This window comes from Saccopteryx bilineata, chromosome 5, assembly GCF_036850765.1.
Source record: "Saccopteryx bilineata isolate mSacBil1 chromosome 5, mSacBil1_pri_phased_curated, whole genome shotgun sequence".
Taxonomy (NCBI): Eukaryota; Metazoa; Chordata; class Mammalia; order Chiroptera; family Emballonuridae; genus Saccopteryx; species Saccopteryx bilineata.
The window spans coordinates 68,262,799-68,276,580 of record NC_089494.1 but is presented as its reverse complement, the minus strand read 5'-3'; the positions used below and the strand labels follow the sequence as shown (position 1 = coordinate 68,276,580).

At 44.6% G+C, this 13,782-nt stretch overlaps 1 protein-coding gene across 1 annotated transcript in view; it reads right to left on the bottom strand.

Annotated features, from left to right (window-relative positions):
* Window positions 1-8,856, bottom strand: part of STK39 (serine/threonine kinase 39) — a 335,094-nt gene extending 326,238 nt beyond the window's left edge. Inside the window, exon 1 of the mRNA XM_066279983.1 lies at window positions 8,486-8,856. Coding sequence (XP_066136080.1) covers window positions 8,486-8,714 — 229 coding nt within the window. The 5' untranslated portion in view covers window positions 8,715-8,856. The remainder of the gene's footprint in view (window positions 1-8,485) is intronic.
* Between the last annotated feature and the right edge of the window lie 4,926 nt (window positions 8,857-13,782).

Below are 13,782 nucleotides of genomic sequence, written 5' to 3'. Positions count from 1 at the left end.
ATCTTAAAATGATGTTTTCTGATATGTCAAAATACACAATCATCTTAAAACGTCAATTTAGCCCTGGCCAAAGTTAGTTCAGTTAGAGTATTGTCCCAAATACCAAGGCTACAGGTTCAATCTCCGGTCAAGGCATATAAGGGAAGCAACCAATGAATGTATCAATACAACTAAGTGGAACAGGACATGTAGACCTCTCTCTCCCCCTTCCTCTTCCTCTCTCTCTCTCTCTCAAATCAATCAACTCAAAAAAAGAAAAGGTCAATTCATCTAATTCCTCAATACCCAAGAAGTTTTTAAAGCAAAGCCAGACTTTATTTTCAAATAACTATTTGGCAAGTAAGAAGAAACTTGAAATACATCAGCATTTACTCACATCAGATTCCAAAGTGTTTATCTAAATCAATTTCAGAGCTAAAGCACTGCCAATCCATTCTCTAAGGGCTGCTATTTCTCCTCTGCTTCCCCGTTAAGCCAGATCTGAAATGACTTTTTAATTAATATACTGAATTCTTCTTAAGTAGCAAAAACTTGAAGGATGGATAGCAGATTAGGAAAAAGAAATACTTGAAACACTCATATCACTTCAACCATCTGGGGAGTTGTTTTGGTATAACTAAAAAAAAAATGTCCTGAGGTGGGGGAGAAGGTCATGTAAAATCTCATGTGGTTACATGGAGAATTCTATGTAAATAGAAAAAAAAGAAGTTCCCAAAAAATAAAAAGGAATTATAACACCTATTAGATTGGTTTTCACTTAAAAGGAGTGGCCCAATTCTATAGTGTTAGCATGTCCCTCACCAATCCTATCACCCTCAGTCCCTTGTCACTTACAAAAACACAACTACAGTCACCATAACAACCTTTGAAAACCACCTGTCCTGACAGTCTGCTCCTGGGTGTCACCCGTATCCCGGATCTCTCCAGCTGTCCTGACTCTACACCGCATGAGCCCCCACAGAGTGCTCCGAGGTTGGATTATACAGAAAGACATAACCCAGAGAGAGTTCAGGGGTGCCCTCAAGAAAGGGAAGCTGTGGAGAAGAAAGTGGTGTTGGGACTTCCCTATCCTGCGCTGTGCTCAAGCAGGACGCCACAACTGTGGCAAGAGCTCTGGCCCTTTAGTCCTGAGAGGCCACCGCGCAGTCAGACGGCCTCAGGGAAGCCAGGCCATGGCCTGCCTGCGTACCTGCCAACACAGGCAGGTAGAAGCACTCAAAGAGCTTATGCTTGATCTGGAAGGATTAATGAGCTAATTTCTTCAGAGCCCTTTAAGCTGACAGGCCCAAATGCAACAAAATAAGCATCATCTTTAGCCACAGACGAGATCAAATCTTCAGAAACCAAAGAGATAAATTTTTAGAAGTAAGGCAAATGTTTCTATTCCACAAGGAGGAAGGGAGTATTTGTCTCCAGACTTCAGATTTTCATCCAGAAAACACTTATCAAATTCTATACTTAATACGGGGTGTGGAGTATGGAGACAGGACATGCTGTACTCGAGGAGGAATTAACATCTAGCACCAGGATGGGGAAGGAGGCAAACAATTTTCATACAGTGTGAGGTTTGCCAGAGGGTGAAATACTCAACAGAATGGAGCAGAGGAAGGAGGCGAGGGGCAGAGACAGTTTCTGTGAAGAGGAATCATTTACTCCACGTCTTAAAAGGGAGCCCAGAACAGGGTGTGTTCAATTTATAAATATGCATCAAGTTATACATTTATGAGGTGTACACTTTCCCACAAGCATAGGCTACTTCAATAAAGGTAAGACAAGCTCTGTGTTAAAAAGATGAAAATGAAAGGAAGGGTGGTGAAACGGGTTGTCAAGCAGGGGAAAACTTTCCTAGCAGAGGCTGGGCAAGCACGAAGCATTTCAGCAACTGCAAAAGGTTCCCACTGGCTGGGAGTCTGAGAATGGAAATGGTAATGTATGGCTGGAAAGGCAGGCAACAAATTCCCAAAAGGCCCTAAACACTGTGCTCAGAGTTAATCTTTAAAATGATGGGAAAGCCAGTCAAGGTGTTTAAGTCTGGGAGTAACTGATAAATTTTTGTATAGCATCCTCACTTTGGTAGCCATACATACTAGAGCTGGAAGCAAGAATGGAGACAAGAACCTGGTCAGGAAGTTATTATAATAATCCAGATTAGAACTGATAAGAGCCTGAACTGAACTAAACCAGTGATGGCCAAAGGGAAGAGTTGGAGACAGATCAAAGCACACAGCAAGTACACAGAATATTTAGGAATGGTGACCAATTAGATGTGGGAGATGGGAGAAGACAGGGAAAGTGGAGGATAACCAGCTGTTTCTGTTTCCTACCCCAGGTTCTTAAGGAAGATGGAGTATGCTGAAAGAGAAGAATTCAGACTGAAACAGAAGTGCAGAGACAATGAATTTAATTTTGAGTATGAAATTCTGTGGAATATCTGAACAAAGACATACAAAAAGAAGCCCACGCACCAATCCAAAGATCAGGGAGACCCTCGGCATTGCAGGTGGTGGGTGAAGCCTCAAGACAGAGAAGCGGATCATGGCAGGGTCAGGCAGGAAAGGGGGCGGAGAAGGGACAGAGGGTGTCGAAGCCCGGAAAGAGGAAAAGGGAGAAGGAGCGCGTATCCATGGCTCTGGCCACACAAGGGTGATGGTAACTGTGGTTTCACAGCAGAAGGGCAGAAGCCAGGCTGCAGAGGGCTGACAGGTTAATGGGAGGTTCTCCCAAGAAATGGCTTAGGTGAGGAAAGAAAGAAGTAAGGTAGTAGCTTGAGGAGGAAGGAGTAAGAGTGTCCCATTCTGTTCTTCTTTGTTGTTGTTCAGTATGAAGAGAGAGAGACTTGAGAATATTTACAGGCTGAGGAAAAAGCAGAGAGGGAAGGAGATAGTGGAGCAACAGTGATGACTTTATCTAAAAACAAGTGCCCCTGTCCTTTCACTCACTGGGACAATGAACATTTCTTTTAGTCAGCAGCATTTCCTGCCAGCATGGCAGCCTCCGCAGGGCAAACTCAGAGGTGGAAGAAAAGTGCAGTCTTAGCAGGTTGTTCCCAGAGCCCTTTCATAATGGGCTGTTCCTCCCAGCAACCTTCCCGCAGGATGCTCTCACCACTTGTCAGAGGGCCATTTGGCACCTAAACCCCTGAGCTGTCCAAATCGCCAGGAGCTCCACAGGCCTCTCCAGCTTCCTCCCACAGCAGAGGAGCAGAGGGGCACGGGAAAGCCGGACCCACATGGGCCTCTGACTCCTCCCGAAAGCCACCTTCTAGCCACCGAATGGAAGGAGGAGACTACAGGGCACCCTCTCCCTCCTGCCTCCTCCCTGGTAAAAAACCAAGCAGAGGAAACTCATCAAGCCACTCCAGAATCTTGCCAGAGACAGACCGTGTTCCCTCCTGATAACCTGAATCTGATTAGCAAATGTGGTTTACAGCAGTTATGGCTAAGACTAATTGCGAGCACGCACTATGTCAGACACTGTTCTAAGTGCTTTACATTCTCTCAATCCTCACAACCCTATTTTTATCACCTTAATGTTACAAATGAGGAATCTGAATGCAGACACATCTAAGTAATTTGCTCAAGGTCGCAAGGCCAGTGACTGCCATTGCCAAGATATGAAATAGACCAGGCCGTCTGACTCCACGGCCCACAATGCTTTAATTTACTCTTAAATACCATCAAACATGTAGTCTACAAAAGACAGTAAGAGTCAGGGAAATTTCATGTTATCGGCCACAAATCAAATAAATGCATAAATAAAGCAAGGATCGCATAATTCTACCATAAGTTTTTTTTTTTTACTTTGAGATTTTCCCACATGGTAATTTGAACAGCATACACTTAAAGGAGCATTTCTGTTGTGAACATAATTAACACCACTGAATTTCACACTTAGAAAATGGTCAAAATGGTAAATCCTGTGTATATCTGTATATTTTACCGTAATGACTTAAAAAAATACAAAAAGGGTATTTCTAGATACATTTTTCTCTTTACAAAAAAAAAAAAAAGAAATAATATGAAAATCAAAAGCCCTGTCTTGGGCTAAGCATCTCAGGCCTCTTTTAGTTAAAAACAAAATCAAAATGCCAAACTAACAAACGAGGGGCAGCAGCAAAGCAAGCCGGGTGTGAAGGCCTGGGAGACCAGAATACACACAGTGCTCCGGCACTCTCGGCCCTTCAAAAACAACTGTGACCCGGAGTGGCTCCTGCTGTCCCCAGCTCCCTCCAGGACATGTATAAAACCAGCTCTAATCCCTGCCCCACAGAACTCCGCAGAAACTCCGAGAGCAGAGAGAGCGAGAGCACTCGGGGCTGCTGTGGGTCTTTCTGAAAAGAAAGGTGGTTGTTCCTTGAAGACCTGACCATGTCCCTATTACCTGGGCCACAGAAAATGCATCTGATGGTTAAACAAAGTCTCAGAGGAGAGAACTGAACAAAGTCGACAGAGGACTAAATTATTTTTGTTCACTAGGACTGAAAATTCAGGTGTTACTTCTAGAACATTCTAAATGACCACCCACAGCAAAAGTGAAACAACACTGAGAAATCAAGTGCAAAACGACTGAAAGGTTCACACTGCAAAAAAATCTAAGAAAATTAAACATGCTATGGACACAAGTCTATTTATGGTGTCTCTGAGGAAAATCAGTAAAGATAATAGCCCTTGCTAGAACTGTCTGATTCCAACACAGAAACTAATATGCAAAGACTACCATTCTTTGACAGAAAGGTTCTTTGAGGTTGTTTGGTTCTGTTAGGGATGCCCAAGTCAACATTTTCATGACTCTTTCTTTGTTTAGCGAATCAAGATGATAGTAGTAACATCACCAATAACTAAACTATTTTTTCAGTTGGCATATCTTTGAGTGTCTCTTACACTTCTAAAGAAGGAATTTGAGGGTGAGATGGAGGGAGAAGTGAGAAACAAAGATCAATGAGCCCGAAGAGTATAAATAGGTTAGAAAGCCTCCAAATAGCAGTTACTTGTATAGAAGACATAACTATTTGAAAACTACAGGGACAAGAATACCAATAGCTTTAAAAAATGTAGTAATTTCACATTGCTCAGCCCTCTTTAAATATAAAGCTCCCATATACACATACAGATTTTACATCATTTCTAGGTTATGTAAAACTTTCTGAACCAGATTACCCCTCAGAGCATTACAAATTCTTCATTGATCTTTTACAACACAAGAATAGTACAACAAAGAGAAAACTTTATTTTTAGTCTTGCAAAAGCCTGTGTTTATTTTTCTAAAGCAGAAGTCAGACAATTGAACCTGCTTTGTTTGGATTTCAGCAAACTTATTTATTCTCTCCTAATCTTGAGGCCCCAACCTCTATCCACAAGGAAATGAAGAAAAAGTGCTCCCTGCCACACTGGAAAGTTCAAACACCTTGGCCATCTGCTGGAGCACATCTGAGCCTCCTGCTGGTCACAGTTCACACTGCTGGAGCCCTATCAGATGTCACCTGCTGTATGGCTGGGAGAGGCAAACACTGTCCACCCACATTCATGTCCAAACTGGTTCAGTGTTTAAACTACTAACTTCTGTGTGTAATGTTTAAGCAAAACTGCTTAACTACAGTTCACTCTTAATTACTCAAATAGCATTACACACTAAATAGAAATGGGTTTGTAATTCCCTATAAACACTAAGCCCTTGCAAAATCCTTTTCCAGCAATTTGATTTTTCAACATAATGTCCTCCACACAGGGCACCTCCTTTAGTTGAGAAAATATGAGATAAATTTGAAGCATAGAGAAGCTATTCCCACAGTGTGAACATGAAAAAAAAAATCAGAATAGAAGTAATGAGCAGGTGTTTCTGTTCTCAAATTCATCAGCTAAATTTCTTCTCATTTGTATTAAATTGATCAGCCATAATTAACAATGTTGTTACTGCAAGCTGAAAAAAGGCTTGCAATTAATACCATCACTTAAACTAATATTTTATTCTTTAGTTCACAAAACTGGTTAACTAAAAAAGTCTTGTTTTCAAAAGACAAAGCTTGCATTTTAACCTTAATAATTATCAAAATAAACATATAAGTTGATTATAAGTAAATTCTGGCCCTGGCCAGTTGGCTCAGTGGTAGAGGATCCGCCTGGCGTGTTAATGTCCCAGGTTCAATTCCCAGTCAGGGCATACAGGGGAAGCACCCATCTGCTTCTTCACCCCTTCCCCTCTCATTTCTCTCTAACCCCCAGCCATGGCTCCATGACCTCAGCCTCAGGTACTAAGAACGGGGTTGCTGAGCAATGGAGCAATGCCCCAGATGGGCAGAGCATCGCCCCCCTGTGGGCTTGCTGGGTGGATCCTGGCCCCGGCGCCTGTGAAGGTGTCTCTGCCTCCCCTCCTCTCACTGAATTAAATAAATAAATAAATACGTAAGGAAATTCTGGTCCTAACCCTATGGAAAACTATGGGATAGATACCATCATTCAACTTCTATGGACTTTCCCTACAAGTTGCAGACCCAGGGTTAAATCAGACCACCCTGGAATCAGATGGTTAGGAAATGCCGCCAAAGAAATAACTGAGCACCTTACCAACTCTTACTCAGACTAAAATCTGGCTCAAATTCAATGCTTTTGTGGAATATCCTGCTTCCTTCTTTCTCCTAGCAGCCACTCCCTATGTGCTCTCCTAGTACTCACGGGTCACATCCTATAGAATAATTTACATAAATACCTGAATTCCAAGGGGGGTAAGGGCCATCTTTATTCATTTCTATACTGGGAACACCTAGCACAATGCTTAGGATATAGCAGGCTCGGATTTTGTAGAACAAATGAAAACTAGAGGGTTACATGCTATGAAGTATGTGAAAAGAGGGGCAGAAGCACAAGTCCTTTGCCTCGGGAGAAGAAGGCACGAGCAAGATTCACTAGAAAGACGGGCACAGAGAAGAGCATGTATAAAGATAGCAAGGAATGGAAGACCAGATGTGTCCTAACAGCTATTTCAGGTACAGTTCATGAACCTACAATATGGGAGGGGGCAAACAGGATGAGGGCAGGCAGTAAAACTGGAAAGATGAAGGGGTTTATATGCCAGGTACAAGGAAGGGATTTTCATTGACTATTCTAAGCTTTCAGACATTTTTGAAGTTATTTAATCCAGGCAGTGACCAAGACTCATCCCTTGAAATTCTTTGGCCAACAGTTATGGAAGGTCCGGATTTCAAAGGATTTTATGTAGAGATGTCATTTTAGGTTATTTGAAGCTTTTAAATCCTAGGTTACTGTTCTGCCCATCATTTTCTCATATATACATTTATATATTTAAACACCTAATGTCTTAAGTCTTTTAAAGGTGGGGATTTGAAGAACTTTTTTTAATGAAAAGCAAAAACAGTATTTTAGAGGAATATTCTGAATTCCTTTTTTGTCACCGTACTTCTCTATCAAGATACACGGCAAAATCCCATCCCAGCACCAGTAAGGTTAGAAGCTGAGGGCGCACTTTACCCGGGGGTGTCCCTAACGGGGTTTAACAAGCCTCTCAAATAGGATGATTCAATAAAGAAGGTTCAAAAGTGAAGAGTGAACACAATTCTCCTGACCCTTCACGTGCTTGGCCCAAGGAAAAGTAACTCTGGCTTTCTGCCTGTCGACTTTGCCAGGTTTTTAAAAATATAAGATAAGGTGATATTTGTGAACCGACTAGAAGGCACCGAAGTCAAGGAGTAGTAGATCACCGGAAGCCTCGAGTTTCACCCTTGCAACTCGGCCTGGTACCAGAAGAAAGCATCCGCTCCTGCAGGGCGGGAGCCCAGAGCGCCTGCTTTCCCCAGGCGGCCGGGCTGGGCAGCAGGCGGCGCGCCTCGGCGCGGAGAGGCGGGTACCCGGGCGCCGCGGAGAGCCGGGTTGCACCGCGAGCTTGGAGCAGCGGCTGTCAGGGAGGGAGGCCAGCATCCTCCCGGACTCAAGTAATAACCTGGGCCTCCGCGACTTCTACGTAGCCGCCTTACCCTCAGCGAGAGGCTGCTGACCAGGGCAGAGGCGCGGCTGCGCCCAGAGGGTCCCCCGGGGCGCGAGGCGGGGGCGATGGAAGCTCAGGGCGGAGCCCCCGCAACCCCACCCCTCCCGCGGCTGCCTATCCGCGTGGTCACCGGCCACGGGCTGCGGCCCCAGCGCGCGGGTGGAAGGAGATGCAGCGGCTTTGCCGGGTCCCCTACTCCTCCACCCCGGCGATCGGGGAGATAAAAGTTTGCAGCATGCGGCTTGTCTGCAGTGCGAGTCACATCCGCCGCGCCGCGCCGCCTTCTGCAGCACCAGCGCTCACAGACGAACAAATAAATTAAAATTAAAAAAAAAAAAACTTGAAGCCGGTAGGCCCCGAAGCCGGCCGCTCTGCCTCCCAGGCGTGCGTGCAGACGAGCCCCGCATCCCGCGCCCCTCCCGCCCCGGCCGCACCTCCCACCCGGCCTCGGCGCCCCGCCTGGGCCGGCCCCGCCGCCCGCTACACTGACCGATAACCTCCTGCAGCTCGTACGCGTCCCTGCAGATGGGCCAGCCGACGGCCTGCGCCGCCGGGGCCGGGGCCGGGGCCGGGGCCGGGGCTGGGACCGCGGGCGCCGCGGGGGCCGGCGATGCTGTCGCGGCCGCCGGGGCCGGGGCCGGGGCCGCCGCCGCCGCTGTCACCGGGGCCGCTTGCTGGGGCTGCTGGACGTGCACGGGCGAACCGCTCGGCTCCGCCATGATGCTGCCGGAGGAGAGCAGGAGGACGCGCCGGTCGACGGGCGACCTTCCACTTGAAACTTCCCTTTCCTCGCCGCCTACACCTCTCGGCCGGCGCACGCCCTCCCCGCCCGCCGCCGCCGCCGCCACCGCAGGAGCCAGCAACGAGGGGAGGGAGCGAGGGAGGCCGAGCCGGGCGGAGGGAGGAGGCAGCGCCGGCGAAGGCGGGGAGGGGAGGAGGCGGCGGCCGCCGCGCTCGCCGCGCGCCCCGAACCTCGTGCGCGCGGTTGTCTGCCTCCGCGGGGAGAACCGCCGCCCCGCCCGCCCCGCACGGGGTCGCAGAAGTTTCCACCCAAGGGGAGCAAGGCTGGTTTGTGTTTGCTTTCGGGCCCGAGTCCCTCGTTCCCTCAATGTCGTGCTTTCCCTGCGCCTTCGCCCCAGTCAGACTCCCGGAAGGTGCCCCCTAGGAACCCCGGGGAGGGGTCGTTGAACCGCCGTCAGGTTCTCAAATTCAGCAGTCTCCCCAACTAAACAGAACCCGAAGTTCACTTTACAAGCTAGTGAGTGAGACACCTACACGCCGGCCGTTTGTAGGACGCCAGTTAAAAAATAACCCAAGTTGTAACTTTCCAACGCTTTACCTGCCAATATCACTTTCCCACCTTGCTAATCTAATCGCTGCCCCTCTACTTTTTCTTAGTGAAACATGATTCCTTAAGCTCCTGGTTGTTTCACAGACTTTTTTTTTCTCGTTTGTTCCAAACCGCGTGGATCCCAGGGAAGTGATGTAGGGCCTGTGAAGTTAGAATAAGAAATGTAAGAGAGAGCTGGACACTTTATTTCTGTACCATTAATTACATACCACATTAACCCGTTGGGACAACAGGTTGCAGGCGTTTCTTTTACAGAATATTCTAGGTGTCAAAGAATGTACTGCGGCATAAATAAACTGCACTGAAAACTTTTAATTAATTGTTGGTTTTTCAACTCTTCCCCAAATTACCTCATCCTTAAAATTGCTGTGGTGAAACCATAAGTCTTCCTAATTACAGGTGTCATATTTAACACTGAATGTTCTCTGTGTTCCCTTAGTTGAGATGACCAAGATTACACCATTCCCATCTTAAACTGAAACGATGCAGTGAACCAGAGCTTGTGTTGGTCAGCTGGCCAAAATTATCTTTCATGGTGATGACTACTAAATAAATATGAATAATGAACATAATCTTTTGTAATTGTGATACTTTGTCTCCTGCATTTATGCACAAAAATCACCTTACTTTTAAAAAAAAGAAAAGAAAAAAAAGCTAATTCAGAGGAAACCCAGAAGTTGGTTAAGAGAAACCTTATATATCTAATCAAAACATTCATGTGAAATGTTTTGAGTGTGCTTAATTTCTTAGCGTTATGAAACAGTGGACATAAAGCAATTCTGGTGCTCTGGTCTATTAGCAGAAATGTATGCGGAATTAAGAACATGTACTTTTTCATGCATGGTTGTTCAAAACTGTGCATTGATTTTAATGTCTGTCAAGAAACAGACGACTTTCTGAACCAATCAATTCAAGGCCTCTGATAATCTCAGTGGGGAGGCATAGGGAACGGGAGCTTTCCGTACCTGCTGCTCCCCTGCTCAAGTGCTGCTCCCCAACCCAGAGAACTTCTAAGAACTATTTTTAAGGGAAAAGAAAAATGATTAAATGAATATAACTTTCATTTTGTCAGATGAATTTAAATTTTGCTTTTCAAACCATGAAGTGGAACTACGAAGGCAGGGAAAGTTCTTAGAACTTAAGAGGAAAGCATGATGCTGTCAAGATCAATAGCACAGATTTGAATCAAACACAGATCACTTAGTTTTCCACAAGACCAACTGTTTCATACCACATACCAGATATTTGTCCCCGGTGGATGACTTTCCAGATGGCTACCAGGGTGAGGACTTGCAGGAACTGATGACTCAGTACAGACCCATCAGTACTACCCGTTAACAGGTTTAAAGAAGAATGTCTACTCTCACTGGCCTTTGGCATCATTTTTATATATGAAGTACAATATTTTTGTTACATAAAAGCATTAGATGAGAATTTTAAGCTAATGTTTTCATAAATAATTGAGTGAAATGCTACTTAAAATGCAGAAATACATGTATTTAAATAGTAGTCAACTGATATGCAGCGAATTCAAGGAAAACCCATTACTGAATTTAAACTGAAAGATGGCAGGGCAGGAAACCTTTAAAATATAAACTAGATTTATTTCAATACATAAAGAATACATTCAGTCAGATTTTAAAAGTTAGAAAAAATATGAGTCAGTTTGATTGTGTTTACAACTGCCTCATTATATGTCAGGGTTCTTCAACTTCAGCACTCTTGATATTTAGTGCCAAATAATTCTCTGTGTTGTAGAGGTCTATTCCCAGGCTTCTACACATAGATGCGATAGCATCCCCTTTCTCAGTCATGTCTATCGAAAATGTTTCCAGACATTGTCAAATGTCCTCTAAAAGCAAACCAGTGCTTCAGTATACTGACTATACAAAATTGCCATTTTATAAACAGACCATTGCAGTTGTTATTTGCTTTTCAAAGAGCTTAAATAGCCTGACCAGCTGGTTGCGCAGTGGATAGAGCGTCGAACTGGGATAAGAAGTACCCAGGATCGTAAACCCCGAGGTTGCCGGCTGGAGCACAGGCTCATTCAGCTTGAGTAAGGACTCACCAGCTTGAGTGTGGGGTCACTGGCTTGAGCGTGGGATCATAGATTTGATCCTATGGTCGCTGGTTTGAACCCAAAGTCACTGGCTTGAAGCCCAAGGTCGCTGGCTTGAGCCCAAGGTCGCTGGCTTGAGCAAGGGGTCACTTGCTCTGCTGTAACCACCACCACCCCCGCCCCTGTCAAGGCACATATGAGAAAGCAATCAATGAACAACTAAAGGAGCTACAATGAAGAATTGATGCTTCTCATCTCTTTCCCTTTCTGTCTGTCTGCCCCTATCTGTCCCTCTCTCTGACTCTCTCTCTGTCTCTGTATAAGGCCAGGGGCTGCCGCAATCGTGGCCATTCATATGCAGGTTCTCATTGAATTCGGGCAGATGGTAAAGAAAGAGCGGAGTCAAAAACTGGTGGGCCATGCCTTTGTTCTAGCCTCACAACCAGCCAGTGAGTAAAAACAAACACAGAGAGCACCAAAACCCACTCACATGTTCTCCAGTTCTATAACCAGGAGAATCTTTTCTGGTTTTTCCTAGAATCCAAGGACCCTCCCGCACCAGCCTCAGTCCCCTCTGGTTCCCCAGCTCCTTCTCTCTTCTTATCTCTGCACAATCTGGCTTCTCCTTCAGCACCCTGCCATCTTGGCTGCTTCTTCTCCTCAGCACACTTCCTCCCTGCTCTCACTCTGCAAAAACATGGCTTCCTTCTTCTTCCTTCTTCTCTTAAAACATTTTGGCACGAGCCCTGGCCGGTTGGCTCAGCGGTAGAGTGTCGGCCTAGCGTGCGGAGGACCCGGGTTCGATTCCCGGCCAGGGCACACAGGAGAAGCGCCCATCTCACAGATCACATATCTGGGCAGTGGCCATTTTTAACAATAAAAGTGAGCAAAATCAAATAGCACAATTTTACAAACTTATTTGCCCCACACTCTGTCAAAAAAAGTAAATAAAAGAGCTTAAATAGTGTTCAGATATTTATTCATAAATCCTGAAGGGGATCAGATTATGCTACCCCAAAATATGCCACTTTGGCATAAGGATAATTTTGAGTTAAAGGCAATGAAGACAAGACAGTCACAGGAAGATCTCTCTGCCTTCCTCCTATTGCCTAAAACTAGGGTATAAATTTCTGTTCTGTAAATGGAATTTCCATTTCTACAAAGGAAATTTCCATTTCTAAAGGTGCCTTCCCTATATCAGGAAGAAAGAATGATTCCCCACCCCCAGAGAGACCCTGAGATGAATCTGTGTGAATAACTCTTGTTTACCATTAGTTTCCCCCTCCCACCCCTGTATATTTCCTACTCACCCTCTCACAATTTACCCTGCCCAGGAGCCCAGACCCCCTTTTCCTTTGTCACTTCTCCACAATTTATCACCCTTTCTTAAAATGGTCTAGGTAGGCCCTCGATTCTAATCACTCTTTGAATACATCAATGAGTACTTCCTTGTTTATGCTCATTGCATAGGCAAATAAACCTCACTTCCTCTTACTAACATCTTTTGCTGGTTTAATTTGAAGGCCTCTGGTTATTAAATTTGAGAGTTTAGAGGAAAAGTGTTTTCATCTTCTAAAACACTTTGAACATCTAAGAGAAGATGCATAGTGGAGGGGCCAACACCTTGAAGAAAGAGTCAAGATTCAAATGATGCCTCCAACATTTTTTTAAATTCTGACTTTGTACTTAAACTGAGTCTCAATATCCTCATTCACAAAATGAGCATCATAATAACTTGCATATGAGTTGTTACAACATAATTTGTATATAAACAGCTTAGCATAATGACTGATATATAGTAAGTGTTCATTAAAATGAAAACTCTCATCAATGACATCATCATCATTATTCTTATCTGCCAAGATTTGTAACAAAGGATATTGGAGAAAGAGATATAGTAATGGCAATCATGAACTGTACAAAATACATGAGTGCTAGAATTTTTGTTCTTCTGGTTCACTGCTGTATCCCAGTGCCTGGAATAACATCTGGCAAAAAATATACTCAGTAAATATTTGTTCAATGAATATAACACTTTCTAAATGTATAAAAACATGCTTTGAAGCATCAGAATGAATCAGCAATGTCAAGGGTGGATTAGATGGGAGGAAAGTGGAGGTGGAGAGACCTATTTGGAAGCCAATACGGTAGTCAAGTTAGAGAAATATGTATGTGAATAAAGCCATGATATTGAGGATAATAATGAGGGGTAGATTTAAGAATTATTTAAGAAATGGAGAAATGGAACTTGATGACAGATGAGGATTCTGTTAAAAGTCAAATTGCCGCAATGCTTTAAAATGGGCACAAGTGCAATTCATAAAATGTTTTAGAAATTCATCTGTTGAAGAAGGAATAGGAGGCTCTCTTGATT